At 41.7% G+C, this 15,009-nt stretch overlaps 2 protein-coding genes across 5 annotated transcripts; one reads left to right on the forward strand and one right to left on the reverse strand.

Moving 5' to 3' along the window:
- Nucleotides 1–858: 858 nt before the first annotated feature.
- Nucleotides 859–5,121, reverse strand: LOC102780449 (uncharacterized). 4 transcript variants are annotated; one of them, XM_087830646.1, is made up of 8 exons: nucleotides 5,104–5,121; nucleotides 4,121–4,335; nucleotides 3,258–3,368; nucleotides 2,995–3,090; nucleotides 2,655–2,765; nucleotides 2,422–2,539; nucleotides 2,143–2,343; nucleotides 859–2,056 (listed from the first exon to the last, which is right to left on the reverse strand). In XM_087830646.1, the coding sequence occupies exons 2-8, from the start codon at nucleotides 4,268–4,270 to the stop codon at nucleotides 1,035–1,037; spliced, it is 1,809 nt and encodes a 602-aa protein (XP_087686772.1). In that variant the 5' UTR covers nucleotides 4,271–4,335; nucleotides 5,104–5,121; the 3' UTR covers nucleotides 859–1,034. The 4 variants fall into 4 exon arrangements, with proteins under 4 accessions (XP_087686772.1, XP_006780761.2, XP_035763807.2 ...); XM_006780698.3 differs by lacking the exon at nucleotides 5,104–5,121 and adding an exon at nucleotides 4,526–4,638 and having other exon boundaries at nucleotides 2,655–2,762; XM_035907914.2 differs by lacking the exon at nucleotides 5,104–5,121 and adding an exon at nucleotides 4,526–4,638.
- Nucleotides 5,064–12,103, forward strand: tspan33a (tetraspanin 33a). Its single transcript, XM_006780697.3, has 8 exons — nucleotides 5,064–5,332; nucleotides 7,074–7,131; nucleotides 7,346–7,473; nucleotides 7,771–7,845; nucleotides 10,494–10,589; nucleotides 10,678–10,806; nucleotides 10,901–11,059; nucleotides 11,144–12,103. Exons 1-8 carry the CDS (start codon nucleotides 5,246–5,248, stop codon nucleotides 11,243–11,245), a joined length of 834 nt encoding a protein of 277 aa, XP_006780760.1. The 5' UTR covers nucleotides 5,064–5,245; the 3' UTR covers nucleotides 11,246–12,103.
- Nucleotides 12,104–15,009: the final 2,906 nt, after the last annotated feature.

The raw sequence follows: 15,009 nt of genomic DNA on the forward strand, positions 1-15,009 counted from the left end.
ACGGCTAGTGACGTCAGACTTTACGACCGGATTGTATGGACCAGCTATTTTACAAAGAACAAGAGGGTCTCATACAAAACAAAACACTACGGAGTTCCTCCTAAGAACTGTGTGGGCTTTTGCTCTCTAAGCATGTCCAACTTTGGAAGAAAACGTGTTCACTAAGTTTCCAGATGCCTACGTTTGTAAAGGACTCTGTGGATCAGTCCTGACTCCTTCCAAAGTTTGAATGCAGAAGGTGTCATTGAGGGAGAGGTGATGTGCCTGATTTGCAGAAACTTTAAGGTGAATGCTGGGAGAACATTTCCTGGCTTCTTCATTGTAACAAATAAATGTTAATCACTTCACCTGGCAGCAGTGAGGTGATCCTGCACAGTAAGACAATGCCAAAGAAACAACTGAAACTTGAAATGACACTCAGGCGCTAACGGATGTGTAGATTGCACCGGTTTTCTCTGACGTTTCGGGTTGTGTCCTACAGAGTTTTGGTTCCCCTGCTGAAAAAAAACCACCTTCCACAAGTCAGAATTTAAAGTTGTTGAAACATTGTTCAAGTGAATACGTCTAAATTTTGAGAAAACCCCCAAATTTTAAGATAATTACATTTTTGACAAGAATGCCAAAAAAAATTCAGTGGCACAAGAACATTCATAGGATTCAGCTCAAAGGGAAGGCTGCAGGTTTCCTAAACAGGGATGAAGTTAGAATAGTTTTACAGAGAGCTGAAAAGTGAAAGTGTTGCATATTTAACCAGCACTCCACCCAGAAAGCGTCATCATCAGATTTTCTACACTACAATGTGAGCGAGTGTAATGGTGTGTGAAACTAAAATGAAATTGACATCGCTGATGGTAAGCATATGCTCAAGTGCACTTTAATGCCTGCCGAATACACTGAAGAAAACAAAGCTTATACTTCCAGCGATTGCATGGTTAATGCTTCCCACACTTACTTCTTCGTACAGAAGGTAGTTCATTCTGGAATTCCAGTTTGAAATAAACTTGTTTGACTGACAATAAAATAAGAACTGCAAACTACATGTGGGGTTTATGAGTGGCAAGGTGTCTTTTCAGATTCCCCTGCTGCGAGAATTCTCTCTCGCAGTTTGGACACTTGAATGGTTTCACCCCATTGTGGCTGAGTGTGTGTCTCTTTAGGCAGTTTAACGTAAGGAAACGCTTGGGGCATTCAGAGCACAGGTATGGGCGCTCCCCTGTATGAGAGCGCATGTGGACATTTAGGTGACTTTTGCTGGAGAAACCCTTCCCGCACTGGACGCAGGTGTAGGGCGTCTCCCCCGTGTGAGACCGAGTGTGCAGCAGCAGCTCGCCCGAAGACAAAAAGGATTTCCCGCAAGTGGTGCAGAGGTAGTTTTTCTCCCCTCTGTGCATCTGCATGTGTCTTGTGATGCCAGCTTTGCTGAACCATTTCCCGCAGATGTTGCACAAGTTGGTGGGACCGTTGTGCAGGCGTTCATGCTGCTTGAGTGAATACCTGCACAGGAATCCCTTGTTGCACTGGTTACAGATGAATATTCGTCCTCTCTTATGAAGCCTCTGGTGCTGATAAAAGCCTGATGGGCTGGTGAATCCCTTCTCGCACTGGCTGCAGCGGTAGGGGAAGCTGTGGAGCTTCATGTGAGCCTTCAATTGATTTGGATGTTCAAAGAACTTTTCACACATCGGACATTGGGTTTCTTTCTCTGTGAAGTTTTTGTTCACAGGTCGCGTGCTCAGAAACCTCCTGTCTTCCTGCTTGGGCTCTTTCCATCTACGCTTTTCTTTATTTTCTACATTGTCATTTTTCTGCTTGCATTCCCAGTTTTTAGCCACACTTTTTGGTTCGGTTTTCCTCCGTTTCTCTGAGTTACCTTTTACTTGATTTTTCACAGCATTCTGACTTTTCTGACGTATCTTCTTCCTGACTTTTTTCCCTGAAAAGTTTGTGTGAATAGAAGCGGTTATCTGGTGCTCACTCTGGATGTGCTCCTGGACTTTTCTCTTTATGCGATGTGTGAATGAGCACTGAGGGCAGATGAATAAACAAGAGAAAGGACCTGAAGACAGTACAAAGCACAGCAAGTCAGAGAGATAAGACTAACTGATTCAAGAGTAATATTGGTCTCCTACTTTTCTTTCTGACCTGGTTTCTTTTTTGGCAGCCAATCATTTGCCGTGACATCAAAGCTTTGACTTGATTCTTCTTCTAAGCCCTCCAGTGATGGTGTTTGTTCTTCACTGTCATTATCTTCCTGACTATAAGCCTCAGTGAACCTCTCTGCGACAGTTTGAGAAGGGAGGGCTAGTGTGGACAAAATGACATCGTCCTCACTGCTTGACCGTGCTGTCAGAGAAGAAACCCCGATATATTACACATTACTCACTCATTTATAATACTTCATTAAAAAGAAAAGGTTCTCACCTGAACTTAGAGTCCCCGTCTGTCTGTGATGATGCAGCAGGGTCTTCAAACTGAAGGGTTCAGACAGATGGAGTCCAATTTCTTCTGATACAGGTGTTTCATTGAGCCAAGCTGCTGTCTGAGATGGAAAGAAAAGACCACAGAAATGCAGGTTGTAAGAGAACAAAAAATCTTAGAGGTTACAAATTTTGATCTCGCGCTGCAAAGTTACTTTTGTAGTACTGCTGGAGTACCTGCTGCAGGTCTGGTACTGGCAGCAGCTCTTCAAGTCTGGACAGGAAGACGGACACAAGCTGCTGGATCCTTTGGTTATAGACGGAGCCGTAGTTGGCAGGAAAAACCTCCTAAAGAAATCATATCTGAACTATAGGTTCATCTACTTGATGAGAAGCATAGATTATAGATTATACATTTAATACAACGTGTAAATTATGGTACTATGTGCAGAAAACGAGAAAAACAGATTGTGGCTACCTTGTGACTGATAAGTTAGAACCATGTGAGCCACTGATTGTAGCTAAATCAGAGGCTTCAAAACTTATGACTTGTGATTTTTTTCAGAAACCAACTTACCTGAAAAAAGAACTCCTTCTCAAAAGGAACATTCAAAATGTTCTGAACTAGGCTAGCAAAGTTGCTGTATGATGTCTTCAATATATCAGAACTGGCCTGTCAAAAAGAAGACACACAATACAGGAAAAAGGTGTTTTTTTTTCTGTATTTTAAATCTATCTTTTCCTAAAGCTCATTGTTTGCCTAATTTTTTGTTTGCTTGCTTGTTTTTTTTTTTAAATTTGGTGATGAAACAGCTCTGAATTGTCTTTAAAAACACCCACCATCTCCTGATTAGAGCTCAGCTCAACACTGCAGGTGTGGATTTTATCTAGTTGACTCTGGATCATCTGCAGGTTGGATACACCATCACCTCGACACAGCTCAAGAACCAGCTGCAAAAAAAGAAGATCACGACACACTGTGAAAAAAATGACTGCCACTATGAGCAGAAGCACAATATTTAAGCGTGTAATAACAAGCAACACAAAGCACTTCAACTTCGAAAGCAACAAAAATGTAATGAATGAAATTCTGAATAACGGAACTCAATATTAGACAAAAATAAGCTGAATAAATAACCTAAATAAAAAAAACTTTCAGGGCATGACCCGATAGCTGGACATTCTCCTTCAGGATTTTCTAGAATAAAGCAGAATTCATGGTTCCACCAATTATAGTAAGTCATCCTGTCCTGAAACAACAAAGTAGCTTCAGACTGTCATACTACCACTTCCATGTTTTACTGTTGGTATGATGTTTTTTTTTTTTTCAAGAAATGCTGTGTTACTTTGATCCCAGATGTAACAAGACTGTTTTGCAACCACCTGGATGAGTTGTCGATGTACTCTTGGAGCACCTTTGGTAGGTTGGCCACACCTGGGAACGTTCACCACTGTTCCAAGTAGTTCAATTAACTACCAAAGCCTTTTAAATGTGGTTAAAATGTAAATTGTGGTTAACAACAATATTCAAAACCTACCATATATATTATTACTTAAACATGCACTAGCACATTAAGGTGAAGGCAGGAAAAAGACCCTCTGAGGGGCCACATAGATAAGTACTACATTAGTATAGGTTATTAATTCCTCATCTCAGCTTCACTGACATTAAAATGTATTTACAGTTGGGACTAATCCCTTACCCTTGCTCTCAGGCCCAGGATGAGCTGAGCCTTCTGGGTGGGACTGAGCAGCTCTGGGACCATCTCTGTTGCCAAACTGATGAAGTCCGCCAGTTTGTCATACTGCATCACTTTGAGCTGCTGCGCTACCTGCCACACGAAGGCAGACATGAGTCTCACTGGAGGGACAAGGAGACGCAGAGAGGCTGGAGGAAGAACACGGTCTGCCAAAGACACTGGAAACAAAGGTTTTGGAGTGAAAGCACCACATAATTTAACTAGAAACTGCAATTAACAGGTTACAGCTATACGAATAGAGAGAATTAGCAACGTTAGCTTAACAGCCTAATTGTTTTAAGAAGTCTTCTCTGAGCTAAAGAAAATAAATAAACCTACTAGCAAACAAACGCGCAACATCGCACAAACCTTCGTTTTTCCACGCCATTTTCGTATTTTATATATTTCTATAAAATTGACTGAGTATTACTTCTGCAGACATCCTAATAAACACGGAAATAACCTCTAGGTAAAGCGGATGTTATGACGATATCGTGCCTTCAAAATAAAAGCAGACAGCGAGAGGACAGTTTTAGCTCAAATGTGGTTTACGTTTACTTTTTTCTAATAGACTAGAAAAGGAAAAAAAAACTCATATTATTTTCCATATTCTATTTTTGCCCTTTTTTGTCTCTAGTGTTGCATTCATACATGTTTACCTACAATTGGGGTTTTATTTTTGTACTTATTGATAATGTAACCGTTGTTTCCAATTAATAAAATCCCAACTCAGTCTTTTAAATCAGTGCTTGGACCCTGTTAATATCAGGGGACATTTAGTGCCCCAGGTTGTATGATCTGTTGTGGAAAAACAAAACAAAACAAAACAAAAAAACACACACACAAAAAAAAAAAAAAACACACAGTGGAGAAAAAATGGGAACACCCAGTTTTTACACACCCAGCTACTATCAACCAGGGTCGGCGGGCAGCTGGGAACTCGTTACCTTACTGTTATGTGTGAGAATGTCAGCAAATCAGTCGTCGTCATCATGCTGAGAGGTGTTCGGTTTAACCTTAGGAAACACCTTTTCCCAGCTTTTGGCTCTTTTTGCGCGCAAACTTGAATAAAGACGCTCACCTGTCGCCATGGCACGAACAAGCAGAGACGAGGAGTTTACGTATGTCAGCCCAGCTGTGAAGTACCTGCTGTTCATATTTAATTTTATATTTTGGGTAAGTAATCGCGCGCTATTATAAAAGCATTGACTGACTGATCTCAGCGTGTGGTGACCTTCATTTTAGGAACTCTGTGTGCTGGTTAATCATTTGTCTTTGGAGCTTCCAGGGGACATTTGAATAACAAATAGTTCAAAGACATTTATGCTGTGATTTCAGTTATGCCAACCATGTAAGGCATCACTTCCTTGTCAGCGGCCAGCAGCACACTTTGCTGCTTTGTTTCACTTAGTTGTTCTTTAACTTTGGTGTTCAGAGTAAAACTGAGGGAAAGAGTAGAAGGGAGAAGGGAGTATGGGTCTCACTCACAAAGGCATACACATCAAACAAATACACCAGGTGTTCTCAGCTCAGTGTTTAAACATTGACTAAGTTTTATTCTCACTTTGAAAATCAGGATTGGATTTGGTCACCTCAGTCAGTGCTGTGGTTTGTTTCAGCCACCAGAAAAGGTGAACACAAAGGAGTTTTCCCAGTTTCACTGATTTTCTTTTTTGTTACATACTCAATGCCAAGCAAACTTTCAGGGTCAATGTGCTAATGGGGCCACACATTTGTTTAATGTCCCCACCTCACATCTGTTTCCTGACAGAGGTTGTCCCCTGTGCCAGGTTGTGCAGGTGGTGATACATCTCTATTTCAACAAATGACTGAATAACATCATTCAAATTAAAATTCCGCAAATTATGTAAAACTGCGAAACTCAGAAGGTGGGTTGTAAACAAAACGTTCCCATCAGTGGGTTGCGGTGTCAGGTGACCGTGGGCCAGAACTTAAGGAGATTTCTTACAGCATTTTTAGAGTTGATCTCTTGTTGCAGATTTAACCAGCTGAGGTTTAGATCCATGTGAGGAGACTAACCCTTTTTCAGGAAAATTAGAATGCTTAAACCAAGATCTGACATGAAGTTTTAGTGTTTTTCTTATGTCCTTGCTCAGTGTTTGTAGAAGTGTTTCCTTTATATTTGTAATTGTTTCATATTTTGCATGTTTTTTTTTTTGTGCATAAGTGTGTCAGCAGTATTGAGGCAGTGCTCGTGTACAAACAGGATAAGTCTGTGTAAAAACTTGTATGGAATGTGTTGTCATTTCTGCTCCCTCCAGCTACAGTGAGTCTCGTAGTGCACACCGCTTCTTTTCATGGGAATTACTGACTCGTATGCAGACATGAATTACCTTCCTAATATCACCCCTGTTTTTTTTCTTCCTTTTTTCTCTTTGACTGTGAAACTAAACCCTTCCAAAAAGACAAACCTGACCTCTCTCTCCCACCACATTAAGGCGCAGTGTCTGCAGTAACTCGATCTATGTCATTCAGGCTGGGAAGAGTATTTACTATTATTCTATTGAGACTGAGAAAGCAGTGCAGAGTGAAAGAGCCTTTATTTTTTTTTAATGAAGTCTGCAGGTTGCTGTAGGTTAATATAGTCAGATTAAAGCAGAGAGACTGGAAGAATCTCCTAGTTTTAACAACCAATTGTTGGTGATGAAGTCTTGCAGTTTAACACTGATTCAGAGTGAATGTTTCTGGAAAATCATCAGTGCAGCCTTATCGGTGACTCATGTAGTGTAGAGTGTTCTGGAAAGATGATGACGCACCCTGTACAAGCAGAAACATAAAAGAAATATTTCTTCATATTCCCCTCGAGTGCATATTACACTTCACTTCTATTTTTTTTTAATTGCCCCAAGGATAAAGAAATCTTGGGTAATCTTTTTTTCTATGTGTTTGTTCTCAGATAATTTCTCTGGTGTTGGTGTTAGTCGGAGTGTATGCCCGCATAGTGAAACACGCAGGTAAAACAATTCTCTATTTATGAAGCATACAGTCTTTTTTAATAACACAGTGGGAGTCCCATCACATATAGGTAGAGTGCTTTTGTTTCTGTAAGGCTTTGTTAGTCCACTTTTTCACTAAAAACATACTTGAAAATGCAGTTTCTGAATTCCAAACCTGCCCCCTCTGTCTGTGTTATCCTTTGAGTGTCTTCTCTCTCCCGTTCTGCTTTAGAAACAGCGCTCGCATGTCTCGCTGTGGACCCTGCTGTAATGCTGTTGATCGTGGGGGTCCTCATGTTCATCATCACCTTCTGCGGTTGTGTGGGGTCCCTCCGAGAAAACCTCTGCCTCTTGCAAACAGTGAGGAAGAAGAATTTAATGGATTTTAAAGTTTTTATTACATCTTTAAGGGTCCAGATGCACGATGTTTTAAGATCACTGGTTATATTTGTGCTATCTATGCCAAGCAAACAGGTTACACTAGGAAACCATTAAAATATTTTGCTTCTAGAGTTCACTAGTTGTTCTTTGCTTTCTTGCTTATTCTGCACTTTTTTTTTTTACAAGTGAGGCGCTCATAAGCAACAGCTTCATGGAGACACAGGAGGAGGTTTAAATTACAATGTGGTAATGACGGCTCTTTTTCCCTCCTCCCAGTTCTGTATCTGTCTGATCGTGATCTTCATCCTGCAGCTGACTGCTGGTGTCCTGGGCTTCATCTTTTCAGATAAGGTAATCGAACAATATGGACTGTTCTATCAATCAGAAAAATGTAAACACAAATGTATTTCAGTTCTCTGTATTCTCAAATCTTTCAAAACTTAAATAGGTTTCTTTTGTTGCTCATTCTATAATAAATAACTTTGGGTGTAATAGTCTTTTGGGGGGCTCTTTATCATTTGATGATTTTTTTGCAGTTTTGTTTTATGTTTATACAGAATATCAGCACTAGTCATATGAGAGGTTATACAGTAGCTTCACATTAATATAAAACCTTGAAAAGCACCAAAGCTCCAAACTGGTGCTTAAGACTACTTTTTTGCCTACTAATGATGTTGCACATGGTATTAATTTTCTTTTAATTAAAAAAACCCAACAAACAAACAACAACAACAAATAAAGGTAATTTTAGCTCATCGCTAGTTGGTTGCTGTGCAACATGATTATATAATATATTGTATTGTGTATAACTAAGCTTTTGTGGATATAAATTTGACGTGATTGTCGTGAAATAAAAATATATTGCTTTAAAAACAGGCCATTATTTCCCATTGCTAGGAAGATGCTTAGTTACCTAAATGAAGTTTTTGGATAGAAAGGAGATGTTATTGTTGTAAGATTTAAATATTTTTTTCAATTTTATCTCACAACTTAGACATTCACATTACTCACTAATAACACATACATATAGGATCTTGGGGGTGGGCGCGCTACACGGACTCCAAATTACCATCAGGGTGTACACCTCACCCCTGGCGTCGTTGCCCACCTCTCAATTTTAAATACACGTAGACATTGAGGGCTATCAGGAGGGGCTATGCGCTTACCTGTTGCTCTCTGGCAGGTAGCTCCATGTCCTCCTGGGTTTTAAATGCACCTTAGAATACACACACAGTCTTCTCTCACCCCCGTTCTCTGCGGCCTGCTGGAGCGGGGGGGGGGGGGGGGGGGCTAGGAGGAGTTGGCCGTCCAACTGGGGTCTGGAGTGTGGGGCCTCCCTGCTGCTGCGGAGTCGGAGCGGTCTGTTTCTCCCCACCGCAGGGAAAAGGGTAACACCACCTGGGTCTGGGTGCAGTTTCCCCCTCCAGGGGCAAGGGTACCTAGACCCGGGGCTTAGAGTACGCTTGGGGAGTGTGATTGTGTGTACAGTGTCTCTTTGTGTCTGTCTCCACGTTGGGTGAGTGTTGAGTAATTGCATATGAGAGCATGAGGGTGGAAATGGATGTTTGTATCTGTGTGTGCCTGTATGTCTGTGTCCATATGTCAGGTCGGGTATCAGACGCCACCTCTCTGGGGACATCTCAGACCCTCCAAGGTATGGAGGCCTATCTCCCCCCACCACTTCCCCTGCCAGTGGCAGACGCCCTCAGACATCGGTGCGTTGGTGGGACTTTGTGTCCGGGGATGGGCGTCCAGGAACACACCGGCTCACTCCTTGGTGGCTGCTTATCGGGGCCTGGAGCCTGGGGCTCGCTCGGGCCACTTCGGGGGTGGGGTGCCCTCGACCTCTCGGCCTGGGGCTCGGTCACTCTGGCGCAGCTGGCTGCTGGCGGAGCTCACGGGCACGTCACTGCAACCCCCCCTGGCTTATGCTCCGCGGCTGCTGAGTGACCCCTCATCTGGGACTCTTCTCAGCTCTTTCTGGGATAGTGGCGCAGCTGCCGCTCTGTTGGTCTTCCTTGGTCTCTTGTGTTCTGGGGGCCTCTGGATATCTGGAGTTTTGATCTCCTCCATACCTGCTTCATGCCCTGGAGGACGGGAATGTGGCTCCCCACACCCTCTAACAGATCATTACATGCAGGAACCTTTTAAAAACAAGCGCGTTCATGCTCACAGGTGTACACACGGGTGCTCACACACACACACACACAAACGACACCCTTTTTGGCTCCTACCTCAAAGCACACTGTGCGCTGCCGATCTTGCATGCTGCACAATAATGTTTAACACTTAGTATTTACTGTTATATTCCCATAGATCATCATGATGTTGTTTATCCCTTGTTAAATGCTTGTTTTCTTTTTTCTTTCTCAACAGGTGATCCAGGTGATTGATATATGTATTTTTGTCTGCTTATTTTGTTGGTTTTTGTTTTTTTGCCCTTTATCCCCGTCCCTCTTCTCCGCTGTTTATTTTCCCTCTTTCTTTCTCCCTTTTCTTTTCCTCATTCAAGTCTGTCCCGTATTTAGCAAGTGAAAATAAACAATAAAAGGTGAATCAAATAGATCATTACGGCAAGGCTGGGATGGTCCAGTTGGTAAAGTAAATCCGTTGGGCATCTTTCTTCGCCTTTAGACAATAATTCTGATGGCAAAAGAGCCAAACGGGACAGGCAAAAAAAAAAAAAAAGAAGATTTAAATATAGGATGATTTTAAAAAGGTTTAGGTTGCTAGGCAACATGATGACGTTACAAAGTCTGATGGAGATGAAATTCTTCAAGGCCCTAACATGTACATGTGTGCCACGTTTGGTTGCTCCAAACTGCTGATCTTGTCAGAGTTGGCAGCCACGAAGCAAACAAACACACACAGGGAGAGAGGTTGTGTATTATAAGATGAGAGCGCCCTCTGCTGCACTTTGTCCATATTATTCTAGATTTATTTCATTGTTTTATTTACTTTTTTTTATCCATAAAATACTTTTTCATTTTTCTTTCAAGGCAAGAGGTAAAGTGACCGAGGTGATCAACAATGCCATTGTCCACTACAGAGATGATATTGATCTGCAAAACCTTATTGATTTTGGTCAGGAAGAGGTAAGGATTTAGCCTGAAGGTGGAATTGTTGGGGTGATGGCAGCCTTTAGGTGGCTACTCCATCTTCTGATCTCTTCTGTCTCATCAGTTTGACTGCTGTGGTGCTTTGAGGTACTTGGACTGGTCACAGAACATGTATTTCAACTGCAGCAAGGACAACCCCAGCCGAGAACGCTGCTCTGTCCCCTTTTCCTGCTGTATCTTAAGAAATGACACGGTGAACTTGCTTTTAAGAATATGCTGATACTGATTTTTGTGGTTCATTTTTGTTGTTTTTCATGTGTTTTAACTGTGTGCTCGTTTGCGGGCAGGTAATCAACACCATGTGCGGTCACAACATTCAGGAATTGAATTACATCGAGGCTGGAAACCGCGTTCACACCAACGGCTGCATAGACAAAATAGTTGATTGGATCCACAGCAACCTATTCTTACTAGGAGGCATTGCGCTGGGACTGGCTATACCACAGGTAGAGGATTACATACCAACACTCACACAGCTTCTAATAGAAGAGACACATGTTGAACCTTCTGTCATGTTTTCTGGTTTGCAGCTGGCTGGAATGCTTTTGTCTCAGATTCTGATGAACCAGATCAAAGACCAGATCGCGCTGCAGAACTACAGCCAGAAACACAGCTCTGACCCGTGGAGCTGATCCAGGAGACACCAAAGTCTGATGAGGAGAACAGGAAGCATGTAGACACCAGCATAATCGGGGTTGATTGGTAGAACTAAACCAATAGAGTCCTTTGAGCCTGTTATGATTCTTGGACAAAGGACACACAGACAGACCAAATACTGAATTTTGAAAGGGTTACTTTAAAAGCAAACTTTATACACAAGCAAGGGCAGAAGGTATATTTGGTGCTCAGGATGTTACATTTTAGTGAGGAGATGCAGTCGAAAATATCTACAAGCATTAAATCTTTTTTATTTTGTGTTATTTTATTACAAGAGTAAAAAAAAAAAAATTTAAAAAGCAAAAAACATAATTTTAACATCAGTGAGGTGGCTCTGATTTTTTCAATGTGCTGAAATTACTGTAAATCACATATTGTTTAATGTCATCCTTTAGAACTGTGTCTGTCACTCAAGTTCAGCATACTTAAAATATGTCTTGAGACAAGGCCTAGACAATGCATACAGACCATTTTGTGAATAGTTTCTTCCTCTTTCGCAAGCTTGTATTACCTCAATACTCCAGAACCTCCCCCACTCCAAACCCTTGCGCTTCCTCCGAACATGTTACAAAGTTAAAGCAATAACATACAGTATGATAAACAGGTTTCGTTCGACAAAAACCGCAAGCAAATGTTTACACTGCTGCTCTGACCTTTCATAATCATGCTGCCATGTTGGCCTGCTCTATTGTTCTGCCAAGACCTCACACTGCACATGATGTCATCGCCTCCTTTCATTTTGGCCAGCTGACTGCCTGCATGGCTGTGGAGACGCGGGATTTTCTTGTAGGGTGTATATTGAAATACGTTGCCATTGCAAATAAATGTTTGCCAAACCACACAGTTCATATTCTTGTGTTTGGACTGAACTAGTTTAAATTCTGAATCCTTCTTGCACTTTATTTTAAAACTAAAATATAGAAGAATTCTCTTAAAAAGAGGAAAACAAATTTCTGGAGTGCTGTTGAATCACCCTCTTGAAGTAGTTATTTGTACGGGCCAGTTTGTACTTTGTGACCCGTCACTGTGCAGACGGACCTCCCCTGACTGAGGGGGGAAAATATTTATTGACTTTGAAAGCAAAGCAAAGTCTGGTTCTATTGAAATGTTTCTGTCAGGATTAGCTTCAGCCTAGTCATAAATGTTTACTGCTTCATGAAGCTGTAAATTTACAGTACTGTGCAAAAATCTTAAGCTACCCTTTTTTTTTCTTTTTGGCATATTGCTAGGAAAATGGGAAAGGTGTAGCAGTGACTTATCGACACACATGGAAATACAGTATATAAGGCAATTCTAATGAGCTTGCGAGTCAGTATTTGGTATCACTGACTTCATTCTTCAACACAACCTCTATTAAACAAGCTTTCCTATAATTTCTCGAAGTATTCTTCAGGAATAATTCTCCAGGCTTCTTGAAGGGCATTCAAAGCTCTTCTTTGAACATTCCCTTTTTTCCATTTTTTGCTTCAATAATTTTGAGTGTGTGGTGGTGGCAGCACAGTGGTTAGCACTGTTGCTGCACAGCAAGAAGGTCCTGAGTTCAATTCCACCGTCAGGCCGGGGTCTTTCTGTGTGGAGTTTGCATGTTCTCCCCATGTTTGTGTGGGTTCCCTCCGGGCACTCCGGCTTCCTCCCACCGTCCAAAGACATGCAGTTTGTGGGGATAGGTTAATTGGATAATCCAGAACTTCAAGACATGTTGAGGAGGTAATTTAGCCATTTAAATCAGCTGTGTTGGATCAAGGACATCTAAAACCTGCAGGACACCGGCACTCGAGGCCTGGAGTTGCCTACCCCCGATCTAGTCCATGAGTCAAAGTGTTCTAGTTGATATTGCATGCACAACTGGAATCTGAGGTTACATTTCCAGGTACATAATTCCATCAATGTTGACACAATCTCCAACACCACTGGCTGAAATGCAGTCCAAACCATGACAGAGCCTCCACTGTGTTTTACAGATCCCAGTAGACTACTGTACCTCTCTCCTGACCTCCATACATATTGATAATGATTTGAACCAAAAATTTCAAATTTTGATTTAACCCTCCCAAGGACCTGTTGCCTCTGATTTTTCAGTCTGATGTTTAATTTGGCAGACCTCAGCCTTTTTTTCTATTTCCTCTGTTCCTTAAGGACATGGCTTTCAGGTACTGTTCATCTGTTCTAGATAGTTTTTAGCCCACCTGTTCAGTTTTCTCAAAATGTTTCATTTTTCAGCTAATTGCTGTTTGGGAATCGCCTTGTTGGGGCAGAAATACTATTTTATCCCTGTAAACTGTGTTATTGTTGCCATTTTTATAGATATAGATTCTGACAGGCTACTATGAATAAAGTGTCTAAAGATCCTATTTGAATTTTGGTCTTTACCAAGTTGTCTGTTAAATGTAAACACATCTTGAGTTAGGGGAGTTGAGGGGGTTAAATCAGTGGTAAGTGGTTTAACAAACAACAACAAGTCCTCTGAAAATGGTAAGGTACAAGGAGCGAACTCCTTGGAAGCAAAGAAAATGAAAATGGGGAGTGGCTCGAGACTTTTACACAGTACTGTACATATTCATTAAAAAGAAATGATACAAATCCTGTTTCCTAACTGGAAGAGTTAACTGGCACAATTTTTACTTCTTACCCAGGGAGCTCTGCGTGGCCAGAAGTCTAATGTAACTGTGAAGAAGCAAACACCAACATGACCTCTTATCTCCACCCTTTTCTCTCCCTGGCAAATGAAAACCTCCGACGAGATCTCAACTTGAAACCTGATGCCTGTGATGTTCAGGAGCGCACACAGTCCTGTGTTTGTAGCAGCCTTTTTTTTTCTCCCAATCTAAACATGACATGTCTTTGTGAGTTTAACTCCCCTCTTAGATTCTCACTTCATTAGCACTTTTCAGACACCTGAAATTATGTAATTATGCCGAATAAACTGATGACAAAGTGACAGTTCAAACCGCAGTATATCGCTCCGTAGGTGTCTCTTATTCTAGTTAGTGAGTCAGTGTGTACATGAGAGTTGGAGTGAGTGTGTGTTGGCCTGGGCTCCAGTGCTCTGTGTGTGGTCCCCGCTCCTCTGACTCACTGAGGCAGCCGTGTTACTGTAGGTTTTAAAGAGGCCCAGACGCGCATTACACACACACACACACACACACATTCAGGACAGAGCAGAGCTAACCCAGATTCACTGAGAACACAAAGCATCAGCAGTCATCCAAATACCACAAGTGCACTCCCCAATTAGAGCAATATCAACAACATGGTGGAGTTTTGACCTTTTAGGTATGTGCTTTTTCTGGTATCCCGCCATAGTCAAAAGAAAAGAACGATAAGTGGATGAGCCTAAAATAATGTGACTGTGTGAGTTCTGTCCATGTGTTTGTGTTTTTATTAACAGTATAGCCACCTTAACCAGAAAAGAGGAAGTTCAGACCATTACGAGTGTCCCAAAGGAAACTAATTTTGAGTCGTGCCCCTCCCTCTCTCTCCCACACACAGATATTCCGATGTCATAATTGCTAAACCTTCATGTAAATAAATAATAATCCCACACAATTAATAATAAAGGTTGAGGTGGCTCGTGAGCACCTTAAGACTTTTTATTTTCACTAGAAAGTCTTATGTAATGCCTGCACATATACATTCCAGTGCAAGGAGCGTTTACTCTGCATAACTGTGACCAAAAAACAAATGTCATCAGCACAGATCAGCCTGCACGTACACTTTCTGTACATCCAACGTTCTCCAT

The sequence above is a fragment of the Neolamprologus brichardi genome, chromosome 17 (genome assembly GCF_056152115.1).
Source record: "Neolamprologus brichardi isolate AB-2024 chromosome 17, ASM5615211v1, whole genome shotgun sequence".
Taxonomy (NCBI): domain Eukaryota; kingdom Metazoa; phylum Chordata; class Actinopteri; order Cichliformes; family Cichlidae; genus Neolamprologus; species Neolamprologus brichardi.